The 25,143-nt window shown below is 40.2% G+C and overlaps 1 protein-coding gene across 1 annotated transcript in view; it reads right to left on the bottom strand.

Moving 5' to 3' along the window:
* The window catches only part of SNTB1 (syntrophin beta 1), a 227,835-nt gene that overhangs the window by 78,125 nt on the left and 124,567 nt on the right, over positions 1–25,143 (bottom strand). Inside the window, exon 4 of the mRNA XM_058564867.1 lies at positions 5,726–5,933. Coding sequence (XP_058420850.1) covers positions 5,726–5,933 — 208 coding nt within the window. The remainder of the gene's footprint in view (positions 1–5,725; positions 5,934–25,143) is intronic.

Below are 25,143 nucleotides of genomic sequence, written 5' to 3' on the forward strand. Positions count from 1 at the left end.
CTGTTCTTTGGGCTTTTGTAGTATAAAACAAGAAGAAAGAGGAGAAGCAAGGAGGACTATTGTGTGGAATACAAAGGGAGGGATCTAGCCAGAGAGATTGAATTGATTGACATACTCAAGAACGGACCAGAAGAAGAGAGAGGAGAAGATCTGTCCTCTGTCGCTCCGTCCTGGTATGTGAATTCTCCCTGTTGTGGAGTGAATGTTTGTGTACCCCCCTCCAAATTTATATATTGAAGCCATAATGTGATGGTATTTGGAGGTGGGGACTTTGGGAAGTAATTAGGTCATGAGGGTGGAGCCCCCCACAATGGGATTAGTGTCATTATAAGAAGAAGAGAGCTAGCCCTTTCTACATCTCTGCCATGTGAGGATACAATAAGAAGAGGGCTCTCATCAAAACTCTAACATGCTGGCACCCTGATCTCGGACTTCCAGCCTTCAGAACTGTGGGAAACAAATTTCTGTTGTTTATAAGCCACTCAGTCTATGGTATTTTGTTATAGCCGCCTGAACCGATGAAGGCACTCCTTATTTTCATAAATACAAACAAAAGATTTGAGTTATTTTGATATGTCTCTTCGTTCTGAAACTGTGCTTTTGGTATGTGATACCGCTCTGACACTGGGTTCTGGGGGGTTCCACTCATATGGACACATGTTCCCTGGGTCCCTTTATTAGCTCATTTTAGTGGAAAGTTCTGGGCTTTGAATTAGAAAGAGGAGTTCAAATTCTGGCTCTGCCACTTACTAGAGGAGTGATCTTAGAAAATCTGTTACTCAGCTTCTCCAAGCTTGCCTCATAGGATAGGGATTATTTAAAGTACATTGCCTGAGACAGACGAGACACATAATAAATATTAATTACCAACTTTCTGCCAATAACACCCTGGGGAGGCACAGGTATATCAACGCTCTTGTTTGAAAGAATCTGAAGTGGAAACGAGGAAATCTGAGAATTGAACTTACATCTCAGAGCTTCCTACTGAGTTTTTTTGCTTTGCTTTGTTGTGTTGTCTTTGTGTTTTTAATCTGACAAGAAATAGTTTGCAAACTGAGATAACCAGGTAAAGCAAAGGTAATGGCCGATGAACTGAACACAAAACAGAATTCAACAGCCCTGTCATGTCTGTGTTTAGTAACATCTTTCTAAGTAGCAAGACAGTCAGAATTTAGTTTGCGTTTCTCTGGTCTGAAATTGGACCATTGAAAACACCTCAATGATAACTGTAAAAAGATTAAGTAAAGAACAATGATGGAAAAAATGGGTTTGGGGGCATGATGGATTTTACAATTCAGGGAGAGATTAGCAGTCATGAGCCCTTTTGGGACAGACCAGGGCTTGCAAGGAGTTAAAGGTTTTGAGACTAATATGATTATGGGAAAGAACTTACATTGTGCACCTGGCAATCTACAGGTGAGGGCATTCACACGGTCAAGCAGTACAGGACCTGTCACTGTGGTGTGGTTCACAGGACCAGGAAGTCAAGGAGACAAGGAAAACAGCCCCAGCTCAAAGGCTATTGGCCTAGTGCTGACCTTGACACTGTAAAAAGTCCAGAGAGTGACTACTAGAGTTCAAGGAAAGAATAAAATGGATTGCAGTGGATGAGCTGCAGTGGATTCTTTAATAAATTAAATAAAAGAACTAATGATATCAAGCATTGACCCACTCTCTAATTATTCTTTTATCTTGATTTAGAGGGTGACTTTAGATAAAACACCTTCCATCCTCTGGGTCCAAGATTCCTCATCTGTAGAAAGAAAAGGTTGATTTAGATCACTATCTTAGTTCAGGCTGCTATAACAGAATACCGTAGACTGGGTGGCTTAAATAACAAACATTTATTTCTCACTATTCTGGAGGCTGGAAGTCCAAGATCAGGGTGCCAACATGGGGTTCTGGTGAGGGTGCTCTTCCCGGCTTGCAGACAGCTACCTTCTTGCTGTATCCTCACAATGATGGAGAGAGAGAGAGCTCTGGTCTCTTCATCTCCTCTAAGCGTACCAATCCCATCACGGGAGATCCACCCTCATGACCTCATCTACACCTAATTACCTCCCAAAGGGCCCACCTCCAAAGACCAACAAATTAGGGTCTCGAGCTTCAATATATGGATTTCGGGGGACATAAACATTCAGTCCATAGCAATTACCTCTAAGTCCCCTTCTCTCTGATTTTGTACATGAAGCTTCCTTACTGCTCACCAAATCAAATCATCTGTCTAGCTTTCAAGATCTTCTGTAAAAGATCTGGTGCACCCAAGGTATGAGATTTGCTTGTCACCTTCCTCCAGGATGAACCTTCACCTCCCTTTAGACTAGTCTGTGGTGTATCTTCCCTACAAGCTGTATTAATCCATTACCTCCACCTTTTTACTCACATTCATTCTCCTCTCTTGGAGTGCACTGAACTCTCTCTATTGACTGAAGAATTAGCCATTTGGTGGGAGCCGTTCTTCCAGTTCCCAGACCATTTCACAGGAAAGAATAATATTAATATAAAGTTTTCCTCCTGTGTAGTGTAGAAAAAGTTTTGGGATTTGCACTGAATAAGATTTTAAAAGGGAAGTCGTCGTTGTTTCATATTGTTTTAGCTCATGCAAATGTCAGTTCCACAAATTTGAAATTAAGATAATATGTACAAATCTTGTCCCAGAGCTACTGTTACTAATCCAAAAGATCAAAGATTAACAGTATAGGAAAAGACAAAGGACATCAATTTAAGGTAAATTACAGCTGAATATATATAGGATCACACTTTATATCTTTACAAATACCAAGCGAATTTGCTGATATTTGTGATAATATAAGAAAGCCACAGTATTAAGGATTTGCCATTCATTGTAACATTTTGCTAAAAACCGTTCATATGTCTCCACACTAGGATTCAGTATTAAATATTTATTCAAAAAAATTCCAGTTTGGTTTGTTCCCTTAGACTTAATCTATGGTAATCTTTTGAGAAGTTTTGAAGATGAAGGCCATAAAAGACATTCTTGCTTCTGATAATTGTCCATGATAAGTCATTATCGCTCTTATGGATACAATGCATAATACAATTTAAAGAAACATCTGTAAAGATTATCTGAAATTACATCAAAAGAACAGTAATGTTCTGAAAACAGAAAGAGCTTTTTAGGTGTCTTTATTACTGCTCCATGGGAATGCCTAATAATATGTCTATGATAATTTGGGATAAGCAAAAGGCATAAACAGACAATTTATAAGTGAGAAAATGAAAGCTTTGGGAAAAATTTCAATATCACTAACGACACAATACCATTTTTCAACTATCCAAATGGTAATGGTTTTAAATGTAGCTTGTATTAAAAGAGATGAGAGAAAAGAACCTTCCAGAGTTGAGACCATCTCAGTTACTTGGAAGGTGGAGAGATGTGTGTGCTGGACAGCCTCCAGATCCAGGCTCTACTCTTTTCCACCCTGCTCTGTGCCCTAGGAGGCTGACTTTAACAGAGTACATCAATGGGGCTCCCTTGCTTCTGGCTTCCAGTCAGCCTCAGCCAATGGGAGACACCAGCAGATCAGCGGGCAGGGGTTGGCAGGGGTTGTGTTTCTCTCCCAAAGACCACAGCTCTTAGTGGCTGGCCCTTTTCTACAGCTACAAGTCTTGCTAGTTTCAGATAATTGCTCCTTTTCCTTGCCATTTCAGGTTAAGGGATGGTAGTGGCCTCTCGCTGTTGCTAGCTCTGGAGTGCTTCTCCATCTCTTACTAGTTTCCCTGACCTTGGCCACACCTCATAAATTATTGCCTCGTTAAATCCTTTCCAATCATCCCTTTTGAGTTGGCCATCCATCTCCTGCCAGGACCCTGAGATACACAGTACATCTCTAAGTCCACTCAGGACCCTACCAAGCGAGGACATCTTCCATCCCAATCAACTCCTCCCCTCTTCCTTCTATAGCAAATGTCTGTTGCTTTTGCTCCCCAGAATCCATTCAGTCTTTTCCTTGCACAGCAGCCTAATTTTCCATTAGAGAACAACCTCTCTTTATCTCTCAGGGCACATGGCTTGAATAAGGCTGATCTCAGCCCCAACCCAGGGCTGAATATATGATCTAAGTCAGTCCAACGAGGCTTAATCTCAAAGACTTCTGTTGGAACTATGGGAGCAAAGAGGCCTCTATTCACTGAGATAGCCAGTTGTAAGGAAAAATACAACCGGGAACCATCAAGCCAAGGAAGAGGGGACTTGCCTGAGTGTAAACCAATGAAGTGGGCAGGGCAGAAAGAGTTGGAGAGGCAGGCCTAATATCATTATTTGAATCCCTGGATTCCACCATGCCTGAAGCTTACCCTTGGACATTGTAGTTATCAGAAGCAGACATCTCCTTTTTGCTCAAGCTGAGTTGAGCTTTCTGTCACTTGCAATTGAAAGATCCCTGACTAATAGGCCTTCTCCTAATAAAAAAACACAGAATTGGAAGCAGTAAAAAAGTAGGGAGTATTAGAGACTGTGAATTCTAAAATGATATCATCCAGGTTTGCAGTGTTGTTTTCATCAAAAACACATAATAAGGCCGTGAGAGGCTACCTGTGGTTTTTGTTTATTATGATCTTGGTGCTACCGCCACCTGCTTGTCCCTTTAGCCCTTTGAAATCTGTGACAGATGGGACAATACCAAACCAAACAACCTACTTTGTGTGGAACTTGGTGGCTGAGACCCATGCATGAACTGGTGTAAACAAAGAACAATGGTGGAAAAGAGCCGAATGCTGTGTTCAAGTGTTCTTTTCAAGTGCTATTTGACTGGGCCTTCTCAGGTGACACGGTTCACTGGCAGGAAAGCTGTTATTGTGACAATCATTCTTCCCATGTACTACCTATTAGAATCTGAGTCACTGGGAGGTCAGCCTGTCCCAAAAGCCCAGTGTTCCTGAGCACTCAAGGTCAAGTTCAAGGGACAGCAGTCAGGTGTAAGGACAACGGCTAAGGTGCAATCCTTTGAAATGAAGACAAGGGATAACTCCCAGGAGATCGCTGCAAAGTGAGTTTTACTATCTTCAACATATCACATAACTTGGGAAAAGAAATCAGAGTGACAGTGTTAACACAACCCCAGGTCCTTTAAACAGCAGCTGTCTTCCCTGGGGAAAGACAGTAAGTCTTATTCACCTTTATACAGCCCTCCCCACTCCTGCCTAGCACAAAATAGGTGCTCATAAATGATGACATGCAGGGCCTGCTGCTTTAAGAATACAGATAAAATATAATATATGAAAAGAATCAGCACATAGCAGTTGCTGAAGAAATCCTTGCTGTTATTATTATTGCTCTGATTTGTAAATGTATCTGTGTTATTAACAAGCAGTTCATCAAAAGCCACAAAAACCTTTTTTAATCAACAATTTCAACTTCCTTACTCCAAGGCAACAGCTCTGTAGTGAGTTTATTCTCCCTGCCCTTCACACATAGATGTGAGAATCAAATCAGTCACCCAATCGCTCACTCATTCATTCGTCCATTCAACACACATCTGTGACCACCTGCATTTTGCCACATATATGGAGGGATCAAGGTTGATTAAGACACAGCCTGTGTATAATGCAAAGGCCAACCTGTTGGAGATGGACAAGAGATCAGACCAGCCTGTGAAATGAGAGAATCAGGCTATGGAATGTGGGAACAGACTTCAGTGGTTGCAACAAGCGCTACGGAAACTCCAGGGGAAGCAACTATTTACTGGAGAGGCGTTTTCCTTACCTTTTCTGCGAGCCAGCCAAGATGCCTGACCTCTCGGCTCCCAGCAATGCCTGTTTTCCCCAGCTGCTCTCTGACCTCAGCAATCACTCGGGGCAGCAGGTCACTAACGTTGGAATGGATGGCACTGAACCAGGCCTGGGCAGTGGCTGAGTCCTTGCTCCTGAGGATCACCGTGTGCTTAGCATCTGGAGAGTGGATTTCCAGCTGCCTAGAGAAGCAAAGAGAGAAGGGTTAGAATGTTCCCTGGCAGACATGCTTTGTCACGTCCTGGGCCACAAAGGTGAATTAACTCTTTACTCTTACTTTTAGACACTGTCAGCTATGCGTGGTTTCCTTTAATGGTCCCATCATTTATTCATTCATTCGTGCACTCATTCATTCATCCACAAATATTTATCAAGTGCCCAGGCATTGCTCTAGATATGGGGGACATAGGTACGTGACCACCAAATCACTTGAATTAAGGACATCTGGTTTTCCGATTATTCAGCTGACTGGCTTATTAGTAGCATCATATTATAATTTTATTTATTTATTTATTTTTCCCCCAAAGCCCCAGTAGATAGTTGTATGTCATAGTTGCACTTCCTTCTGGTTGCTGTATGTGGGACGCGGCCTCAGCATGGCCGGACAAGCAGTGCGTCGGTGCGCACCCAGGATCCGAACCCTGGCCGCCAGCAGCGGAGCTCACGCACTTAACCACTAAGCCACAGGGCCGGCCCAGTAGCATTATATAAAAACTTCCAAACTCTGAGCTGATACTAATTTGCCTTACCTCTCAATCCACAGCGGATTTTAATAATATACTCACATCCTTGCCGCTGCTGGCAGGAAGTAGATTGAAATATCTAGCCACATGCTTCTCCTACTGCTCAGTGTTAATTATGAATATTTTAGAATCAAAGGTGGCCAAACTTTGCATTCTTTAGGAATCCTGTCTGTGGCACATTTACCTATCACATAAGCCTTAGACATGTGTAATGAAGGGGTAAATTGGCCGAGGAAGGGGTAACAATGGGGAGATAGATGCATTAAGCGTGTTATATTTAAAGTCAAACACCACAGCTTATGCCAGGACTCCAACTGGATTACCTCAGATACAGAGTGAGAGATCTGCATACTATAATTGTGGTAAAGGGGGGAAATTCTAGACAGATACTTTTTGTTTTTAAGTTATTTCGAACTATTTGTGGATTAACATGGCATTGTAAAAATAGTACAGAGAGGTCTGATAAACCCTTTCCCCAGGTCCCCCCATGGTTATATTTTATGTAATTATAGTACATTATCAAAACCAGGACACCAACATTGGTGCAATGTAAGTACGTAATTCTATGCCATTTTATCAGGTGTTGATTTGTGTAAGTACCATCGTAATCAGGGAACAGAACTATTCCATCACCACAAAGTTCTCCTTCCAGCTCCCCTTAGAGTTACAGCGCCCCCCCACCACACCCCAAATCTCTGGCAACCATTCACCTGTTCTCCACATCTGTAATTTTTAGACAAAAAATTTTTATTGTAGAAAGAAAAAAACATATTTTATTTATTTACTCATGTCTACACGCAAATAAATACCATTTATTCATTCATGTTTGCATTAGAAAGATATAGGGATTGGGAAATTCAAAACTGAATAAAATGATCCATTTATTAATTTCTTTTCGTCTCTTAATAATTATGCTACCGTTCATTGAATGTTTACTATTTATATATGTATTTTTCCTAATATCCCTATAACTGATATTATTAATCCCATCTAACAGAAGAAAAACACTGAAGTTTGGAGGGAGAGAGAAAGAAGTAATTTACCGAAGGCCACACAGTTGGCAATACTGGGATTCAATCGCATGTTGATTAGGCTTAGAAGCCCATGAATACGGATACTGTATACAATGTCTCTCCTATAGATTGGTGACATCCAACAGGGGAGCGGCCATTGTCTCCTCCAGTCGTCTGCAGTCCCGTCCTCATCACCAACAAATATGCCCAAGAGTGTCCTATTTAGCTCCTGAGGTCCAAAATAACGATTTTGCAGATCACCTGAAAATCAAATGTCCCAACACAACCTGGCCTCAGTTACGTTTGAAACCAACCTTTTAGAGTGAAGAAAACTTTTTACCCATAGACTTAACCAATAGAAAAGGAATGATTTAGAAAGTGGAATATCTCTAGGGGAGTTTCGTAATAATTAGCATTTTTTTGTAAGAAATGTGCAAAACAAGGCTTCTTACTAAGACACCAAAGGTTTTCTGTGATGAAACAGGGAAGTCTTTAAGTGACACTTGTCCTCAGCCAGAATAAAAAAATCACATGCCTCTTAGGCACTTTTCAAAGGAATGGGCAGTAAATCTAAAAAGAATTTTCCTTCCCTCCCAAAGTTCTTATTCTTCAGTAAAGGTGCGTAGTCGAACACAAACTAGGATTCTCCAAAAGCATTAATAATGCCTCATCTTGCTTTTCAAATTGTTCTATCAATATCTATTACTCTAGGAATTTAAAACATGCAAATATTTCTTTCACAATGTTTTCTTTTGAGGACCTGGCTTTGTTTTTATAGAAATGATAGCTGGAGAGGCAGCCACTTCCCAGGAATCACACACACACACACACACACACACACACACACACACACACACAAATGATGCCAGCAAAAAGGAAAGAATATTTTCTTTGTTGGGTTGCCAGCATACCCCCAGAGGAAAGCTGACTTGTAAACAGAGATACAGGCTAGTGAAGAGGAGGCCTGTTTCCCCCAAGTTTTGACAGCATTTATCATTGTTATTAATTTTTAAGTAAGCTTTTTAAGTATAACACATAGATAGAAAAGTGCACAAATTGCAGTGTAGAGCTCAAAGATATTTTCGCAAAGGGAACTCATTTGTGTAACCACCACTCAGACCAAGAAACAGAATATTAGAAACATTTCATGCTCCCTTTCCAGCTACTATCCCCCAAAATAACCACTACTAGGATTTCTATCACCATGGATTTCTTTTGTCTCAGGCAAAATGGATGCAGTTTTCTTTGTTTGTCTTCATTGGTTTTCATTGTTGCCTGCAGTATAGGGAGGATCTTAGACTATTTCTGAGGCAAGCCTGAGCACTAGGTCCTATACTTTTTAGTGATGGTTCTCAAAGTGCGGCCACAGACAAGCAGCAGCAGCAGCACCTGGGAACTTATTAGAAATGCAAACTCTCAGTTTCCACCCTGGACCCACTGAATTAGGAATTCTGGAGGCTGGCCCTGTGGTGCAGTGGTGAAGTTCAGCACGTTGCGCTTCAGTGGCCCGGGTGCGTGGGTTTGGATCCCAGGTGTGGACCTAAACCACTTATCAGCCATGCTGTGGTGGTGACCCATATACAAAATAGAGGAAGACTGGCACAGATGTTAGTTCAGGGCTAGTCTTCCTCAAGCAAAAAAAATAGGAAGATTGGCAATAGATGTTAGCTCAGGGCGAATCTTTCTCAGCAAAAAAACAAAAAATAAAAAGAATTCTGGGGGTAGGGCCCAACAATTACCCTCCAGGTAAATCTGATACAATTCAAGTTTGAGAAAGGCTGCTCTATGGGTTCATAAGAAAAAGCCCTGACCATGGTTGTTTGCCAGGGTTCCCAATGGCTGCGGTGGACATGGTAGAAGGTGAGCTGACCTCCCCCAAATCAGTCTCAAAGAAAGAACACAGACGACTCAGAATAGAGAGGCGTGTGGCTTTTTATGGTCAAATAAAGCAGCAGAAGTTCTCAATCAAAGTAGTCTTCAGAAACCCTTGAATAGTGTTTTTTTATTTTTAAATCATTTAATTAAATACAGATGCTTGGACCCCATCCCAGACCTACTGAGTAAGAATTTCCAGAGGTTGAGGCCTTGGTATATGCTTTAAATGTTTCACAAATTATATCGATTAAGGATCATGGTGGGCTTCTCTGAGCCCAAGCTCAAGCCCCCTAAAGAGCAGTGCCTTTAGGTGATTGTCACAGAGGGCTCTTGGAGAGTGTATTAGTTATCCACTGTTGAGTAACAAATTCCCCCACAATTAAGTGGCTTAAAACTCCAAACATTTATCTCACATTTTCTGTACACGATGAATTTAGGAATGCCTTAGCTGAGTGGTTCTGGCTCAGGGGTTCTTATGAGTTTGCTGTCAGGATGTCACCAGCAGCTGCAGGAATCTGAAGGCTTGACTGGGACTGAGGATCCACTTCTTAGATGGCACACTCACATGGCTATGGGCAGGAGGCCTCAGTTCATCACTACATGGGTCTCTCCAGAGGCTGCCTGAGTGTCCGCACACATGGTAGCTGGTTTCCCCAGAGAGCACAAAGGAACTACTCTTCCTTTTATGACCGGGTCTCTGACGTCATATACAATCATTTCCGATTCATTCTTTTTGTGAGAAGTGAGTCACTAAGTCCAATGCACACTCACAAGGAGGAGAATTAGGCTTCACCTCTTGAAAGGAAGAAAAATCAAAGAATTTGGGACATATCTTAAAACCACCACAGAGAGGCTTTGGAAGAAGCAAGGTTCTGGAAAGAACTTGTTTTAAATGTAGAGGGAGAGTTTTGAGGGCTGTGAACCAGCAGCCTATAAAGAACTTATAGATTTGGGTAAAGAGGGAGAAGACCATTCTCTCTGTCTAAGCTGTAGCTCCAAATTATAAAATAAGACACTGTGACTCAAGATAGGGGTCAATGACAGCAGGAGGGAGAGAAAGAGCCTCTTACTGACAGCATATGGGAGCAGCATGAAACCACCAAAAATGATAGTGGGTTAAGAATTTTGGCTGATCTGGCACAGAAAATGTGTTAATTATTTGTGCAATGAATAAATGAAAGAATTCAGGGATTTACATTCACTTCCCCCTCACCCCAACAAAACCCAAAGGGGAAGAAGGAAGAGGGGTACAAATTTTTTCCTTTAATACCAATGAGCTTTACTATGTAAAGCCAAACAGTTAAGTACCTAGCAGCACTAACGTCCCCAGAACCTCTGAGCGACAGCTCAAGATTCTGGAAAAGTTCAAGGGGTGATTTACAAAGGGATGATTTCTATTTATCTATCTATCTATCTATCTATCTATCTATCTATCTATCTATCTATCAATCATCTATCTATATTTATATCTATATCTATATCTATATCTATATCTATATCTATATCTGTATCTATATCATCTATATCTCTCTATATATCTAATCTAGCACAAACCTCAAATATACACTCTTTGGCCTAATTTATCATTTAATCTCATTAACCAAAATGTGATCCAGTGCAATGCATATTTTAGAGTAGAAAGAGACAGAGAGAAAGAAATTCTATCCCTAGGCTGGCTAGGCAGTGGTTCTTTTAGTAGCCCATTTTCTCACCAATTCAAAGCACGCGTGCCAGAAGGTAGTTGTTAAGCACATAGATTTTGGGTTCAGGCTGGCTTTAAAACTTGTTGGCTGTCAGCCATTAGACAAGTTACTTAACATCTTAAGCCTCAATTTCTTTATCTGTAAAAGAGCTCAATATACTTGCCTGTCAAGATTATTGGAAAGATTAAATGAGATAACACATGCATGAGATGTCACAATTGATCTCGCTCAATTCTAGTTTACAACGAATAGTCTTCCCAAATTTGTGTACAACAAAATGGTAGTGGTCCAATGAGGCAGGGAGAGTCCTCCAGGATAGGTTCTTGTTCAACACTTTTTCAGAGCACTTGGACTCAGAAGAAAATGCAAGCCCCAGGAAAAACCAAAAAGTTATACAAAGACTATTTCTAACATCCTGAAATAGAAAAAATAACTTTGGGGAGAGATGCATGAGTCTTTTGTGAGATATTGGAAGATTTGAGCATAAACTATATTCTCTTATGGACATCTGTGGTTCTGTCTACCCAGTTTCCATTCCCCCCTCTTCTAGTAACAGGCTTTACCCCCATTCTCAGTCTATGTGGTTTGGGGGCTTGATGGTTTGAGGGGTGGAGGTGTGATGCAATTTGGGCCAAGGAGATCCAGGCCCAGGACTTCTGCAGGAATAATTGTTGAAGAGACTTTTTTTCTCATCGTATATACTGAGAGAACAGATATAATCATGGATCTACTGATGGCCATCTTGCCATCAAGAGGGAAGGTCTGCCTGCAAATGAAGTCAACACAGAGGAAAGCAGAGCTAAGAGTCCTGGATCTAGTCATACCTGACACTCATATATCCTTGAGTTTTTCTTCTATTTTCCCCTTTTTGCTTAAGCCAGTTTGAGTTGTGTTATTCTCAAATACAATTAAAAGTCCTGACTCATACACTGACCACAAATAGGTCACAATTTCTATCAGTCTCAAGTTTCTTTATCCTCTATAAAATAAGGATGATGATGATGAAAGTGATAATGATGATTATAATGAAGGTGATAATAATAACCTTCAAGGGGTTACTAGAGCATCAAATGAGATAAGAATAGTGAAAGTACTTTGTGACTGATGTTAGCAGTTGTCACTTTTGCTTTGGCATTTTAAGACTCTTCTGTTGGCTCAGTAACTCGGAAAAGGAACTATAGTAGAGAATACAATGCTTTTGTACTATCTGTACATATGGGCACATGTAAGCAAGTTAGCTCTCTTTTAGCTACACTATTAGTAAAAGAGACAAGGCATGCATATTGAAGCAGAAAATCCTAGTAAATCTCTTGGGTTACAAACGGAGTTGGAAAAATGCAGCGATTTCTTTACACATGCACACAGAGATACGCTGTGAGTATTTGTAAGTATTCCAGAACATTCACAGGTGTTTAGCAGGTGTTGGGTGCTGCAGAGGCAAACAGAGTACATGATCCCTCTCTCCAAGAAGTCACCATATGTAGTAGGTTGAATAGTATCCTCCCAAATTCATGCCTACTCAGAACCCCAGAATGTGACTGATTTGGAAACAGAATCTTTGCAGAAGTAATTAGATTAAGGATGATGATGAAATCCTTATTTTATTAAGCTACCACTGGATTAGGGTGGGTCCTAAATCCAATGACAGTGTCATTATAAGAGACAAAAGAGACACACAGAGACAAAGAGAAGGCAATGTGAAGATGGAGGTGGAGATTGGAGTGATGCATCCACAGGCCAAGGAATGCCAAGAGTCTGGCAACTACCAGAAGTTAGGAGACAGGTATGGGATGGCCTCTCCCTCAAAGCCTTGGGAAGGAACCAACCCTGCCAACTCCTTGATTTCACACTTCTGGCCTTCAAACAGAGAAAATAAATTTCTGTTGTTTTCAGCTTTCCAGTTTGTGCTCACTGTGTTATGGTAGTCCTAGAAAACTAATACACCATGAAACTATCTTCCCAGCATAGCTGAATAAAGACTGCACTAGTGTTTAAAATATACAGATGCTTAAAGTAACTTGTAAGATGCAGATCACTTAGAACTGTGGCAAGCATGAGTCCATTTCAACACATGCTGGAGTTTAAAAGTCTTCTTGGCAAAAAAAAACTTGCTCCCACCAATGTGCAATTCTGTAACTCAGAAAGAAAAAAGGAAGCCTTCTGAGGTGAGGGACATACACAAAGCACCTGGAAGCATGCTGGCCCATAGTAGCCCTATGCTCAGTAAATCAGAGTGCCTTATACTTCCTTCTTGGCATAAAAAAAAAATCTAGACAACTCTCCTGCTGGCTGATGAGTCCTACATTGCTGGAACCGGGAAGGAGGAGGGAGCGAGGGAGTTAAGGAGCAATAAAGTCAGGACGGCTGATTGGAGCTATTTGCAGCAGGCCAGTCTATTATAACTCCTATTTTGTTCCCCAGTTGAACTGACCACTGCATGATGAATTGTGTTTATCTGTAGTTCAGCAATAAAGTTCTCTTTTAATTCCCTGCTGAATAGAAATATTTAGGGCAATGCCACAGCTGTGTTTATTCTCACACTCCACCACAGTTATGTAAATACTGCCTATGGAACTATTTCTGATAAAGGCCCATACCAACCCCAAGGAATTACACGCTCACTCTACACGTCTGCCAAGATGAGCAGTTTCGATCCAGCTTGGCACAGCATATGAATGATATCACTGCTTCTCAGAGATCATTTGGCAAACCTCACAATAAAAGAGTAATTTTCTTCCCCTCTCACTCTCTCAAAGGCTCCCACTGAGCCAAATAATATTTGTCAGCATTCTCTACTTCCCCTGTTTAGAAACGTGAGGCTGATACATAAAACTTGAAGCCTCCTAACACAAAATTAATAAATAAAACAAAACTTGCAACCTGGCAACAAAGATTTCCAGTGACCTTGCCCTTCCAATGGGAGGCTGGAGAAAACACAGATGGAGGTAGTAGTCAGAAGGATGAGGCCTGCGATCTTGCAGCCACCACCGCGAAATCAAGGAGAATTGAAACCACATGGTCATTATGGTTGCTTCCAGTTCCATAAATCTGTGATTCCTATGGTTGATAAAAAATACTTCCCAACAGACAAATATTACGGCACACGTTCATAGTGGCTCTCTTCAGATAGTGGACTTTTGAGGTGTTTTTATTTCTACCTTTCTGCTGTTCTATCATTTCTAAATTTTTTTTTGCAATGTAATCAGAAAAATATTAGAAAAAAAGTTTTTTAGGAAAATGAATGTGCACCTTTTGCAATAATGTTATTAGTAAAACAATTCACTAGGAGAAAATATTCTTATGTGAAAAAGACAACACTAAAGAAAAAAATAGATTCTTTTTAAAATCTTCAAATTGGTTGTAACTAAAAGACTTCAAAAGAGAGATGAAAAGACTGGTAGTAACGATAGTCATAATGAGGACGAGTACTTGTCCTGTGAGGATGTAAATTTCACCATCAAACGTGTTCATTTTTCTCATGTTATACTCATCACCATCTTATGAGATGAATGGTATTAATGTGTCTCCTTCAGAGATGAGAAGATGGTGCCTCAGAGGGGCGAGCTTGCCCAATCTTCCAGTCAATAAGAGGCAAAGGAACTGGAACCCAGGTTCCTCTGACTACAGAGCCTGTGCCTCAATCATTATGTTCCATTTAGTAGGATGTTTGTAAAGTGTGGTTTGTTGCTTAAAAGAGTAGAGAACATTTTTTATGTTGGTTGCTGCTCAATATCTTTCAAATACCCTTCCTGTGTATTGGAAAATCTTCCAAATTATGAACTGAGCTTCCCTGAGGTAGAAGCCAGAATTCAAGTCCCCAGCCTTCCTTGCTGCTAGGGTACAGAGCCACTCACTCAAAATGGCAGTTCTGAAGGAGGCAATGTCAGGAGGTAGATGTGTACGGAATCCATCTTCTGGCAAGTATGGCGCTGGACGCATCCAGCCCTTAATGGCAGCAGTGGCAGAGCTTGGCCAGTCTCAAGTTGTCATTGGTGCAAACTGAGGCAGTTGTGCAGGCTGTGGGACGGTAATTAAGTGGTGGCAACAGTGGTACTTTTCCTAGAAGAGCCCTCACAATGTGGTTGGGTTTTAAACCTTTCAGCCTGGCTCTCTGAACACTTGGAAAATATGTGAGCACCCTAAGATCCTTAGCTAGAGTTGATTCTATTCCCTGAAACCAAATCTCCAACTAAGTATGTAGATTTGGGAACCTGGTCGCCATGATGGGAGATAATGTGATCGTCTAAGGAATGTGTCAAGAGTGAGCAGTTAATGGAAAAGAAGCCAGAAAAGGTGTTCTGCTGTTTTTCTCAAAATCCCATTTCAAAAACAGGTCATGCATGATATAGTATTCTGCTAAGCTCTGAAGGGAACCTGACAATATCTCTCATGTTGGCTAGGTTTCAGTTTTTCAGTAACACATAAATTTATAAAATAGGTGAAGAATTTCAGCGCTTTGACCTTTCCTAGGGGAATGATATTGTTGTTAAAGTTTTAGAAGAAGAGTTAGCTGATGTCAAACTAGAGAAAACATTTTATTTTTTTACTACATACTTTATCTGTATTCACAAAATATTCTGTGGTTTGACCTTGCTCAACTGATTTTTTTTTTAAGCCATCTAAATATACAAGGTGCTATGCAGGTCAAATAAATATATATTTGCCTCTAGAATCTTAGGACCATATACTGACAAAATAAACAATTCATTTCACAGTCCAATCCAGATTGTAGCATTTAGAGTCTGAAGACCTATTTTTGGTTCTTTGGAATTAGATTATTTTGGGCTAGGGTTGCCAGATTTAGCAAATAAAAATATAAGATGCCCAGTTAAATTTGACTTTCAGATAAACAATGAATAATTTTTTAGTGTAAGTAGGTCCTATGCAATATCTAGTGGTAGAAATGGTATGAAGTACATGGATTAGAAAAATGCATAGAAAATAAAACTCATAAGACTTCATGATGTATTAGCTATAAGGGTGGGGAAGCGGGAAGTGTAAAAGATGTTGTTGGGTTTCTGGCTTAGACAACTGAATGAATGACAGTGCTAATTATTAAGATAAAAAATTGAAAGTGGTTCAGATTTTTTGAGAGACATTATGAGTTTGGGTACATATCTCTGATCTTCATTTAAGTGTCTTGTTACAACCTCAGACTTGTAGTGTATACATATACTAACTACTCCCCAAGAGTCTGCTTATTCTAAGGTTATTTTGTCTTAATAGCATCAACACCCTCCCAATAATCCAGGTTGGATGACCCAATCATTCTTGACACCTCCTGTCCTCTTCTCCTGGTACCACTCAGTCTTCAAGTTTTATCAGTATTATCTCGTAGTATCTCCCTTTCAGAAGAGCTAGCTAGATTGTAAGTTACTAAGTTATCTCAGTGGAGCTGGAGCAATCACTTATCTAGGATGGGATGTAAGTTTTATTTTATAGGCCAACTTTGATCAAATTGCAGTGATTGCCTATAATGGTGACTTGAAAAGAACCCTCAGGTCTCACTCTGGGCTCAACAAGAAATGTCATAATCATTTATTGTTGTCTGCCATGGGCATGGAAGAGGGAATGGGCAGCACTCATGTTGTCTATTTGGCATTTGTTGAAAATATTTTGACTTATAGTTCTCCAGAAATAGGCCACCTCTACTTCTCCTGATTGTTCCACCCTTAGAGAAAGTCCTGGCTTCTGGTTATCTGATAATTTCTCTTATTAGGCTTATTCTTTATAGTTTATCTCCCCCACTAGACTACAAATTTCTTGAGGGCATGATATATATCAGGATTATCTTGTTACCCCCATTACCTGACACATGGAGGGGGGACTCCCTAAGTATTTGCTGCCCTTAGTGAATGGACGGGTCTGTCTACTATTAAAAGCTTGTCCCATCTCTATGGTGGCTTCCTTTCTAGTCAAAATATCTATAACTGCCTCCTTTTACATTTTTGTTTTCCCCTTACTAGACGTTAACCCTTTCAGTCTTAAATAATGGAATTTAATTCCATGGTACGAAGTGCTTCAATTCTAAGTGGTAAGCTTGGTATATTAAGTAAAGTCAAACATGTTTTAACGTCCCATGAGAAGGCTAATTTCTACGGATATCGTGCAATAGTGGTCAACTCAGAAATATTTATTTTATTTCATATTATATTTATCACACAATTTGCCATACATGATTTTCTTGGGCTAAAATAATCAATTAGTGATCTTGAGAGCCTTACCCAGATTAGATGTAAAAGCAGGCAGCCTTGCACGTGTGCAAAGCAGGGTAAAAAGACGACACAGATTTAAAGCAATGAGGAATATCAATTTGAAGTGCTGATATCTGAGAGGTAAGAACAGCAGTGGATGCCATATAACTCATTCATGTCACAGTTTCACGTAAAATAGTAAGATTTATTTGTCTGACTCATCTACAAAATTGTAAGATGATTGTCATTCATTAACTTATCAATTATTTTTCCAGTGCCCAGTACCTATAGACATGGCATTAGGAACATGAGGAGAAGAATTCGACACAGATATGGTTCCCGTAATCACTGAGATCATGGTCTAGCAATCTTGGATAAGCCCACACTTTGTTAAGTTTTCAAATAATATGAGAAATTCCAAACATGAGAGAATAGTTTGTATCTCAATAAATTACTTAAGCAATAATTTACCATGTGAAGTTGGCAGCTGCTTACACACAGTAGCAGTATTTCACCAGCACCAAAATACTGTTCATCCATTCAGTTTTAATTTCTACTGTCTTTCTTTTCAAGGAGGGAGGAGAAGATGAGATCAAAAGCGTTGTATCTCTAGGGTCCCTACATAATTAAAGATGCATTACCTGTGGAAGGCAGCACATTAAGCCATTAATATCCATGAGCCCTTCAACAAGGATTATTAGTAGCCACCACCCAGTAGAGAAGAGGCCCCGAGAGAATGGCAAAGAGAAGACATAGTTGGATGGGACAAGGAGGATTTGAAGAGGCTCTACCACATGAAAGGACTAGAATAGGCAGAGAATTTGGGTTCAGGAAGTAGAAAAGACCATAAGGAATTTTAGTTAGCAGGAGAGAACTAGATATAGAGGAAAAGCAGAAACCAAAATTATTCTAGTTAAACATATGAACAAATGAATGATCAAAGACAGAATTAGCAATCTAGAAGGATCTTAGAGCTCATTTAATTCAACCACTCATTTCAAAGGTGAAAAACCCAACTTCTGGAGAGAAGTGATGTAGCCAAGGTCACACTTGCAGGTAGTAGTGTTATTGAGCCTAGAATGCAGACTTCTTAACAACCTCGTTTATCCAAGTTCAGAGGATGGGGACAGAGTGAGAACTCATGGCGTATGAGAGGCCAACTTAACTTTCTTTACAATTTTCCAGAGGGCTGGTCCTGAATTTGGGGCTAGTGGCTCTTTTTGTATTTGAAATACTCACAGTAGTACTTTGTAGATATTTCACTGTCAAGGTATTTATGGAAATGACGGCTTCATAATGATTTTCTCTGTAAAGGCTTTGCTCAAAGACACTTTCACCTCTTTTGTAGATAGCAGTAATCATTTTCATTACTTGAAAGATTTAAACAAGCACAAATAAATCAGCTACCCACAAAACTCCTCTTTTTAGAAAAATCTGTATCTGAACTATCTAGACAAGTTTTAAATTGTCATGCAGTTCTGTAGCAGTTGCAAGAGAGGGGGAAAATCATAATTATGCAAATGATCATTGCAAGTTTCAGAAGGTCATACTACATGAAATACAATCCTCCTCACTCTATTTTTTTTTTGTGAGAAAGATTGGCCCTGGGCTAACATCTGTGCCGGTCTTCCTCTACTTTATATGGGATGCTGCCACAGCATGTCTTGACAAGCGGTGCATCAGTCCACGCCCGGGATCCGAACCTGCAAACCCCAGGCCGCCGAAGTGGAGTGTGAGAAGTTAACTGCTACTCCACCGGGCTGGCCCCCTCAATCTTCCTCACTCTTAAAGTAGATGCTAAGGTACCAAACAAGTTGAGAAAAGAGTCAGTCTCTCTGCAAAGCAGCAAAGCTGTGGGTTAGATTTGTTTAATTTTATTTTGACTTCATTAGTTTTGTTTGTTTTTTTTTTTTAAAGAAAATATGTGTTAAAATAGTAGAACAGGAAAAATGTTACAAATGAAGGAAATTAACTCAAAGCTTTCGACTTCTTGACATGGAGGCACATGGGGGAGGAGGGCTGGGGAGGAGGGCAGGCTGTGGAGGAGAGAGGAGAATGCTGTGATTTCTCTGGTTGCTGCCAGAGAGATCTGAGCTCCTGGGCTGGTCAGATGCCTGCCTCTACCTCATAGTATTCCAAACATTTGTTCCCTCCAGATGGGCAAGTCCGTTGATTAAACTTTATATCCAGCTTCGCACCCTTGGGCAATCTGCATGAGGGCTGCTGATCAATCAGCCTAGACTGCTTTTACCAAGACTTCAATACACCCCCTCCAAAAAGAGAAACTGAAAGAAGCCAGATGTTGGGGTGAGGCAAGTACAGATAACCTTAATAATGTCTAAATCATTCATCCAAAAATATTTATTGAATGCCTGCTCTCTGCCAGGCAGTCTGTTAGGTGCTAGGGACGCTGAGTCCAACAACATGGCCATAGCCTTCAAAGAGCTCATTGTCCACAAGGGCTGAGCAGAGGTGGGGTTGAAGAGGTGGCAGACAAAGAACTGAATGACTGTTGTCCAGGAGAGGCCACGTAACACAGCGGTTAGAATATCATTAATGGAGTCAGTCGGTTTGGTTCATGTACTTAGTGGCTATGAGCTGAGCAGCCTTGAGCAAAGAACTCACGCTCTCTGCATCTCAGTTTCCTCATCTACAAATAGGAATAAGCTAAGTTATAACAAATACAATGTCTAGAACAGTGATGATCCTAGAGCTTACTTTTGAAGGAAGGGGGTAAGTTGGCTAGACCAAACAGGAGGAGTAGAAGCTGAAGGAAGCGCATCCCAAGGAGAGGGGCAGCCTGAGCAAAGCAGAGAGGTGGAAAACTGCATTGCAGGTGATGAAAACTGTGTATGGTTCTTTAATGGCTTAGATGAAGGGTGGGGGAAAGATGGGCAAGGGAGTGAGAGCGCAAACAGGGGAGAGAGTCTACAGGGGACCCACTGACAGAATTCCATTTAAGCAAGGGACATGATCAAACTCATATGTTAGTGAGATCATGCTGGGAAGATGAGAGTGGAAGGGAGAGAGACTGGAGGTGAGGAGACCTGCTAGGACATCTCTGCAGCAGTAGAAATGCAAAGAAGAGAACACTATAGATACTAAAGATTGGACCTACAGCAGAGTAAGAAGAACATTCTATTATGGCCGTTTGATTTCTGAATTAATACTTGTATCTTGGGGAAATTGTGTCCACTAAATATTGAATTCAAAAAATACCTACACGTGGATACAGGAGTTTGCTAGGCATAGGGGGGAGGCTGGGATACAAAGATCGGGTGGATCTAGTCCTAGCCATTTACAGCCTAGTGAGGGGGGTGGCAACAGAATAATTATAATATATGGCCGAACAGCTGTGCCATTAAAGAAGCACAGAGTACGCAAGGAAGGCACGCTGCAGTGTAAGGATCAGGAAATACGTCATGAAGATAAAGGCATTTGAGACGGGGCTTACGGAATAAGAGGATTTTGACGAGGTGGTGAATGGAGGGAGGGTGTTCCAGTCTGTGGGGACACCATGACCAGGGACAGACAGGCATGAAAGCTGAGAGTGTTCAGAAATAGCAAATAGTCCAGTTTATCCAGAAAACTTTTCTACAATTGCACTTATTTTTAACAGTATTGTTGAGGTATAATTGACATAAAATAAACTGTACATATTTTAAGTGTACAATAAGTTTAGACATATGTGTACCCACTGTGACTCTTCCTCCCTCCATTTCTCTTACTCTAGCTTAGCTTGCATTATCTAGAACTTTAATAAATGGAATCATACAGTATATATTGCCTTTTTCTGGATTCTTCTACACAGTATAATTATTTTGAGGTTCATACATGTTGTAGCATGTGTCAGTTCATTTCCATTTACTGCCAAGTAATAATTCATTGTATGGATATACCACTGTTTATCTACTCATCTTTTGATGGACCTGTGGGTTGTTTCTTGTTTTTGGTTATTACAAATAATGCTGCTATGAACATTTGTGGTTTTTTATGGACACATGCTTTCATTTCTCTTAGGTAAATAGCTAGGAGTGGAGTTGCTGGTTCATATGGTAGGTGTGTATATAATATTTTAAGAAATTGCTATATTGTATCAAAGAGGTTGTACCATTTTTCATTCCCAATCAGCAGTGTATGGAGGGTCAAAGTCTTCCACATCCTTGTCAACATTTGATATGATCAATCTTTTTAATTTTAGGCAGATTAATGTGCGTAGTGGTATCTCATTGTGGTTTTAATGTGCATGTCTGTAATGACTAACGATGTAGAACATCTTTTCACATGCTTATTTCCTGTCCATCTATCTTCTATGGTGAAATGTCTGTATAAATTTTTGCCCTTTTGAAAAATTGCATTATGCGTTTTTATTATTGAATTTAGAGAGATTTTAATATATATTTTGAATACAAATTCTTTATCAGACCTATGCTTTGCAAATATTTTCTCCTGGTCTGTGGCTTATGTTTTCATTCCCTTAAGAATAAGTTTTTAGGGGCCGGCCCCGTGGAGTAGAGGTTAAGTGCACGTGCTCTGCTGTTGGCGGCCCAGGTTTGGATCCCGGGCACACACCGAGACACTGCTTGTCAAGCCATGCTGTGGCAGCATCCCATATAAAGTGGAGGAAGATGGGCACAGATGTTAGCCCAGGGCCAGTCTTCCTCAGAAAAAAGAGGAGGATTGGCATGGATGTTAGCTCAGGGCTGATCTTCCTCACACACACACACAAAAAAACCACAATAAGTTTTTAATTTTAAGAAAATCCAATTTATCAATTTTTTCTTTTCTTTATGGATTGTGCTTTTTATGCTATATATAAAACCTCTGCCTAACCCAAACTCACAAAAGTTTTCTCTTATGTTTTCTTCTAGAAGTTTTAGGTTTTACATTCAAGTTGAGGATACATTTGAATTAGTTTTTGTATATGGTGTAAGATACGGATTGAAGTTCACTTTTTTGCTTTGGACATCCCATTTTTACAGCACTACTCACTAAAAAGGCTATCCTTTCTCCATTGAATTTCCTTTGCACTTTTCTTGAAAATCAGTTGTTCATCTATGTATGAGTCTGTTTCTGGACTCCCTATTATGTTCCATTGACCAATTCATCTGTCTTGCTGTCAGCACCCCACTATTTCGATTACTATAACTTTATAAAAAGTCTTGAATGAGGTGGTGTTACTTCTCCAACTTTGTTTTCTTTGAAGCTGTTTGGCTACTCTGGGTCCTTTGCATTTCCATATGAATTTTTTAAGCAGTTTGCCAATTCTATAGAAAAGCCTGCTGAGATTTTGATTAGTATGGCATTGCATCTACAGATTAGTGCAGGGAGAGTTGCCATCTTAACAATATAGAGCAACTCCTTTCTGTATATCCATATTTGTATTTCGCCTCATTTTCTTTCTGCCTGAAAAAACTTCTTTAGTATTTCTTGTAGTGCAGCCCTGAAATACAAGGTGATGTGTTCTTTCAGCCTTGGTATGTCTGAAGTAAGGCTTTATTTCACCTTAATTTTTGAAAGGTATTTTCACTGGATATAGAATTCTAACAATAGTTTTTTTTTTTCTTTCAGTACTTGGAAGATATTCCTTGACTATCTTCTCGTTTCCTTTGCTTCTAATGAGAAATAAGCTGCTGTCTTAGTCTGTTCAGGCTGCTATATCAGAATACCATAGACTGGGTGACTTATAAACAACAGAAATTTATTGCTCATGGTTCCAGAGCCTGGAAACTCTAAGACCAAGGCATCAGCAGATTCAGTGTCTGGTGAGGAGCTGCTTCCTGGTTCATAAATGGCCATCTTCTTGCTGTGTCCTCATGTGGTGGAAGGGGGGAAGAGCCTCCTAGGTTCTCTTTTATAAGGGCACTAATCCCATTCACGAGGGCTCCACCCTTATAACCTAATCACCTCCCAAAGGCCCACCTCCTAACACTATCACTGGGGATTAGGTTTCAACATATGAATTGGGTAGTGGGAGACAAAAACATTTGTCTGTTGCAACTGCCTTCTCTTTGTTTCTATGTAACGTGTCTTTTTTCCTTGGCAGTTTTTAAGATTTTCTTTTCATCACTGGTGTTGAGCGACTTCATGATAATGTGCTTTGGTATCACTTTCTTTTTTTCTTGTATATAGGGTTTATTGAGCTTCTGTGGATCTGTAGGTTTATAGTTTTTATAAAATTTGGATAATTTTCAGCTATTATTTCTTCAAATGTTGTTCTGTCCTTTGCCCCTTTTGAGGACCTAACTATAGGTATATTAGGCTGCTTGAATTTATACCACAGCTTACTGATTCTTTGTTCATTTCATTTTTAAAAATTATCCTTTCTCTCTGTGTTTCATTGTGGATAGTTTCTATTACTAGGTCTTCTCTGCTATTAATCCCATCCAGAGTGTTTTTCATTTCATACATTGTAGTTTTCATCTCCTGGAGTTTGATTTGGATCTTTTTTATATCTTCCATGTCTTTAATTAACTTTTTGAACATACAGAATATAGTTATATTAACTGTTTTAATGTCTTTATTGGCTAATTCTAAAATCTGTGTCAGTTCGGGGTCAGTTTCCATTGATTAGTTTTCCTCTTTATCATGGATCATATTTTCCCATTTCTTTGCATGTCTGGTAATTTTTCAGTAGATGACAGACATTGTGAACTTTACCTTGTTGAGTGCTAGATTTTTTATATTCCTAAAAATATTCTTCAGCATTTTTTTTTCTGGGACAAGGTTCCTTGGAAACCATTTGATCTTTTCAGATGTTAAGGTTTGTCAGGCAGGACTGGGGTGGTGTTCCGTCTGTCCCTCTGCTGAGAGGAGGTCCTCTGTGTACTCTACCCAATGTCCTGTGAATCATGACATTTTCCAGTCCCACTGGTAGGATAGGCATTATTCCTGGCCTTATGCGAGTGCTGAGCAAAGTTACCTCTAATCCTTTGGGGTAGTTTTTTCCTTGGCCTGTTGTAGTTTCCTCACACATGTGTGCTGATCAATACTCAGCTGAACTCAAGGGGATCCTCTTCAAATCTCCAGAATCCTCTCTGTGCGTCTTTCTCCTCTCTGCTATCTGCCTTGTGGATGCTAGATGTTTTGGTCTTCCCAAACTCTCAGCTCTGTCTTCCCAATTTAGGGAGCCTTTGGGCTCCCCTAATGTTCCCTCTCCCTGTGCCATGGCCTGAAAACTCTCTCAAGGCAGAAAGCTAGGGCAATCTTAGGGATTGCCTTGTTTATTTCCCATCTCTCAGGAATCATTGCCTGATATCCAAGATCTTAAGTGCATACTTTGCCTGTGTTTTGGTTGTTTCAGGTGAGAGGGTAAATTGAGTTCCTGTTACTCCATCTTGGTCAGAGTGGAAGTCTTGTCCCTTGCCTTTTAAGATAAGTCTTTAAGATATAGTCTTTTCAGCATGATAGTCTTTATTATGGAGGCATTCTGGCATTTGCTATCATTGATGTATTAAGTGACAGCTTAGATTGTAGCCGCTTCAGTCAGTTCAAAGGCATTTATTGGGCAGCTGCTATGTGCTAGGCACTGTTTTCATAAAGATGAACCAACCCTCTGCCTTCCTGGCATCAGTCTACAGATACAGCAAACAACTTTGGAAGGAATTGATGATAGGGCTTGGATATTATCCAAGCTTTTAATATTCTCTCCTTTTTTCTGGTGCCTGCCAACATCATCAAGAATTTTGCATCAAGGACAGCTGGAGGAAATAAGAAACTCAAGTCACACGATTTTACTAATTGTACGCAGCCCTGAGGCTTAGACTTAGGGACAGAAGTTGAAACTCTAGATGCTGATAAGCTGTTGATGTCTCTGTTTCACGCTATTACTCTACTCCCATAACTGTAACAGAAAGTTGGCTCT

This window comes from Diceros bicornis, chromosome 21, assembly GCF_020826845.1.
Source record: "Diceros bicornis minor isolate mBicDic1 chromosome 21, mDicBic1.mat.cur, whole genome shotgun sequence".
Lineage (NCBI taxonomy): Eukaryota > Metazoa > Chordata > Mammalia > Perissodactyla > Rhinocerotidae > Diceros > Diceros bicornis.